This window comes from Dermochelys coriacea, chromosome 1, assembly GCF_009764565.3.
Source record: "Dermochelys coriacea isolate rDerCor1 chromosome 1, rDerCor1.pri.v4, whole genome shotgun sequence".
Classification (NCBI taxonomy): Eukaryota; Metazoa; Chordata; order Testudines; family Dermochelyidae; genus Dermochelys; species Dermochelys coriacea.
This window is the reverse complement of record NC_050068.2, coordinates 264809642-264814539: the sequence shown is the minus strand read 5'-3', so window position 1 is coordinate 264814539 and position 4898 is coordinate 264809642. Positions and strand designations below refer to the sequence as shown.

The 4898-nt window shown below is 42.3% G+C and overlaps 1 protein-coding gene across 1 annotated transcript; it reads left to right on the top strand.

The window, feature by feature from the left end:
- The first annotated feature begins 1490 nt into the window (after positions 1-1490).
- Positions 1491-2138, top strand: LOC119850963 (histone H2A.J-like). Its single transcript, XM_038389970.2, has one exon. It carries the CDS (start codon positions 1506-1508, stop codon positions 2121-2123), a length of 618 nt encoding a protein of 205 aa, XP_038245898.1. The 5' UTR covers positions 1491-1505; the 3' UTR covers positions 2124-2138.
- Positions 2139-4898: the final 2760 nt, after the last annotated feature.

The window sequence follows — 4898 nt, the reverse complement described above, 5'->3', positions numbered from 1 at the left end:
CGAACGAGGAAAAAAATAGTTTGTACTGAAATTTTTGATTTAAGCAACGTGTGTCACTCTATTAGATACGCCTCTATTTCCCTGCTAACTCACATCGAGGTGCGGGGTTGAATCATGAAGGTCTGAAAACCACAAGTAAAACCGTGCCTCAGGTAACACACAGCAAACCTTAATGGGACTCCTACCTTTTGTGTTAATTCATATTTGGTTTAGAATATAGAAGTAATAGTTTTACAGTATTGAAGGTATTTAGTTAGCAGCATTTAGCTGTAGATGGTGTCCTCAGACGCAGTCTCTGGCCAGTTCCTCCAGCAGTCGCGGAGGTACAGGAAAGTGGACTTACGGGAAGAGTGGAGCGCATTTTCTAGAAAGCAGCATTATGGGGGCATTAATAACCTCATAATAATTGCTAATATTATTTTGAGATACTATATTAAATCGATTAGGAAGATGCATTTTGTAAAACAGTTAAAGGGGATTAGTGCGGGAGCCAATCATTCCCTCCGTATAAATGCTGCCGTTAGGGGACTGATCTACAAAGCCATAAGATTATCGTGAAAACGCATATCTGCCTACGTCTCCGAGAACAGGGAGGGAAGCGGGAGAAAACGTTGGCGATTTTAGAAGCAAAGATCCGTTCTCTATCTTGCTTCTGGGCGCGGATTAAAAACCACTTCCTGCGTTTGAAAAGCCCGCGCTATGCAAGGATTAGTCAATTACAAACCCTGTGGGAGTTTGAAAAGCCCGCGCTATGCAAGGATTGCCCAGTGACAAGCTCTGCTTTTAACCCCTTCAAGGAGAGATGCCTAATCCCCTTTGCTCGGTCAGAGGAGTAGGGGAAGGTTTTGAATACTAGCTCGGTACAAAACTACGTCTCGGGGATTTTCTATTTGACTTTCAAACAGATGCACCAGTCATTTGGAGACCTTTATTCTCGTAAATCTGACAACAATCTCTAAAAGAAAGTTGTGTGGGGGACGCGAGATGCATATACAAATAATGACTGTTCCTGTTAAAAGTCCCACTGTGGGAGAATGATCATTATGCATTACACCTCAATTACCCCATGTCATCTGCTGACAAAATTATTTCTCACCCGCTGGATATTTAAAGATATGCTCTTGTGTGTCTTTCTATAAACTGAATGCACTGCTGTTATGGAATACTCACTTTAGCCAGTCTTTCTGACTACAGCTATCCTTACTGTTATATCAATAGCTGGTCCATTTATCAGTGTCCTGACTTAATTATCTCCGCAAGATAGTCTCGAAGGTAGAGGGACTAGGGTTTTGTTTGAAGTAAACTTATCAATTAAATTGATTTAAAGAAACTAAATTTGAAGAGCACCTTCAACGAGTGGTCCACGTCACTGAGCGCCAATGTACAAGACCCGTTGCAGACATTTCGAATCTGTAAATACACAAAGAAAACTCCCTTAATATTCAGTCAGCAATAACAGCGTGGAAAAATGGTGCCGAGCTCCCCCCCCCCCTTTTTTTAATTCGATGAGAAGCAAACGCCACCCCATTCCCACCAGACACATCCTGCTTCACCAATGGTCACAGTTAGATCCGCTTCCCCATTGGCTGTTCAGACAAGGCAAGTCTCCAGCTTATCACACATCGTTTGACTCTGAAAACGGAAGAACTATAAGGGCGGCTGCCGGCTGTCCCTGGGTTTACTTTGCATTTCTTTTCCCGAGCAAAGGGTGTTGGGCAGAACGTGAATCGCAAATGTCGGGCCGAGGAAAGCAGGGAGGTAAGGTGCGGGCTAAGGCGAAGTCTCGCTCCTCGCGGGCTGGGCTGCAGTTCCCGGTGGGCCGTGTGCACCGGCTGCTCCGCAAAGGCAATTATGCGGAGCGGGTGGGGGCTGGCGCCCCGGTCTATATGGCCGCGGTGCTGGAGTATCTGACCGCTGAGATTCTGGAGCTGGCCGGCAACGCGGCTCGGGACAACAAGAAAACCAGGATCATCCCCCGTCACCTGCAGCTCGCCATCCGAAACGACGAAGAGCTCAACAAGCTGTTGGGGAAAGTCACGATCGCTCAAGGGGGTGTCCTGCCCAACATCCAGGCCGTGCTGCTGCCCAAGAAAACCGAGAGCCACAAGCCCAAGAGCAAGTAAAGCTGACTGAGAAATAAACACTTCGACTTTAAAACTAACCTAAAGGCTCTTTTCAGAGCCACCCACAAAGTCAAAAAAGGGTTTGATTATCTCCAAAAGATCCGGTAGGAATCGTATGTACGCCAAAAGGTGAAATCCACCTCTTACACAAATCGGCGTAACAAAAATCAAACAAACAAAACAAATAACTGACATCGGCGGGGACAGGATTTCGCCCTCTCTTTTTTCTAAGAGGACCTAGCGGTGGGTTAAATTGGGATGTGTAAATTACGTCCCGTTCACACACGCACTTAAACGTACCTGGGGAGGAGGAGAACTTTGGCTGAAGATAACGTGGGAAATTTTGAGATTTAATGCATAACGATGATTTTCCCACGGCACAACTTGCAACAGGAAGTCAGTATTTACAGCTCTCAAGCCTCCCATCCAACCTTCTGCTTTACGGGTTATTGTCAGATCTACGAGAATAGAGGTCTCGTGAGTCTAGGTAGCTCATTGAAGTAGTAAAAAAGGAGGGTTGTTACTGGGCAATCCTTGCGCCGGCTTTTCAAACTTGGGAAAGAATTTCATTACTATATGCCTTTTGCAGTACATACAGGAAGTAGTGTGACTTGTTTTGAAAGTATGCAGACAAATAGCTAGTCGCTCAGAAAACCGGGCCCCTTTCCCATTTCAGGGAAAGACTCATTCATCTAAACGGATAGGCAGATTTTAATTACTTAATGTTGAGAAGGGGCTTCTGAATTGCTTATATGAAAACAGAGTGCAGTATTTAGAAGACTATGCTGTATATGCAGGTGTCAACTCAAAGACTACACTGTACAAATTATTTAAGAATTTGTAGATCTTTGAAAACTATAGATCAAAATAATCAGAAGGGGTTCTGCTAAGATGTGGCATGTATTTCACTTTCTCATTTCTTATCCTTTACTGCCATCTGATGCATCCGATGAAGTGAGCTGTAGCTTACGATAGCTTATGCTCAAATAAATTTGTTCGTCTCTAAGGTGCCACAAGTACTCCTTTTCTTTTTGTGAATACAGACTACTTGTGGCACCTTAGAGACGAACAAATTTATTTGAGCATAAGCTTTCGTGAGCTACAACTCACTTCATCAGATATATTCAGTGGACCTTTAAGTTGCAAAACTTGTAAATGATATAAAAACCTGTTTTACTGTTCAATGTTTACTAATAACCAAGAAATAAAGACCATCATACAACAAAACAGCAGGAATAATAAATATGTATTTAATCATAAATACTTAAATGCCCTGTTCACCTCTGTCAGTTTCACAATAGACTTGTTTTAATTTATATTGGAATACTACTTGATTTTCCCCATGGAGAAAGGACTGGAACTTGTCAGTAGAAACTCAGTTTATATAAAGTACATTTGCTATATCTGAGGTCTAATTATTGGGATACTTTTTTATAAATGTTCCAGTATTAGTTATTTATATAATCCCTGCCCCCCTTTTACCTTGAGGTGACCCCTAGATATCCTAATCAAGTGCAGGCCCTATAATACTAGGTTCTGATCAAACCGATAACAAGTGGCAGACCAGATTTTAAACACATTAAAAATATAGTCAAAAAAAATATAGTCCCACAAAATATATACAACTTGGAGCCTGACAAGTGGGGGAGAGGGGAGGAGTAAATAAAAACAATTTTGCTTTATTTTTAATAAATGTGCAACCTTTTGGTGTTTAACCTTCACTTCACCTAAGAAATTTGAAATGTGAAACAAAATGTTTATACCATTATGATTTCTGGATCTAACATGTTCATTCTTGTGGACTTCCTCACTTACCTCTTTTTCTCATATGCTAATTTCCTTCACATTGCCATATTCACTGATGCACAGAGAAAGGGAGGAGAGGGGTGGGGAACTGAGACAACTATAAATAACCTTTATGAAAAGTTACAAACTTTCAGCACAAGTGCTACTTTCTAGCTAGGCCCCCTCCTGTTCTAGATCACTGCAGTGTCTCAAGACATCAGTTTGAATTTTCAAGGCCATCTTCTCCATGCCTCTCAATCTTCAAACCAATCAAAATGTGACTAATGAACAAAGTGAGGATGACCTGTGGTGTGTCTATAGGGGACTGGTCCTCATATAGGAGGACAACCTGTTACTGCTACTATTTGTTATTCAACTCAATTGTCGTGAGACACTTGCACACAAATAGACCTTCCCACAAGCTGGACAACCAATTCCTCGTCTTCTTCTGGATATGTCAGCAGATAATGCTGTTGCCTTCAAACTTCAACTCTCCAAGCCCCTCAAAATATAGTCAGTGTTCCACATATCATTTTGAAGCCTTATATATAGGACCAGTTCCTCGACCAGGCCTAACAGCTGCTGTCACCCAGTTAAGATACAGGGTCATGAGGAATGCATAGTGCATGCTATTCTTGATTACAAACTGCAGCAAGGCCAATTCTATTACCTTATACAGTGGGAGGGCTATCGCCCTGATGGATTCTCCTGGGAACCTGTTGCCCATTTCCTTGTCCCTGACCTAGTAAAAACAAGTTCTACAGGGAACATCCTGACAAGCAGGGCCCAAAGCCAATGGTAGGAAACTGAAACCAGTCAAATTAGAATTAGAAATAAGACTGTTAAAAAATGTGGTGATTAATCATTTGAACAAAATATCAAGGAGTCTGGTGGATCCTCAGAGTCTTGATGTATTACAATGAAATATTGGATATTGCTTTGGGCTGCTCTGGAGGGAGGAGACTGACAGCTAGCCCTCAGGCGGTGGGA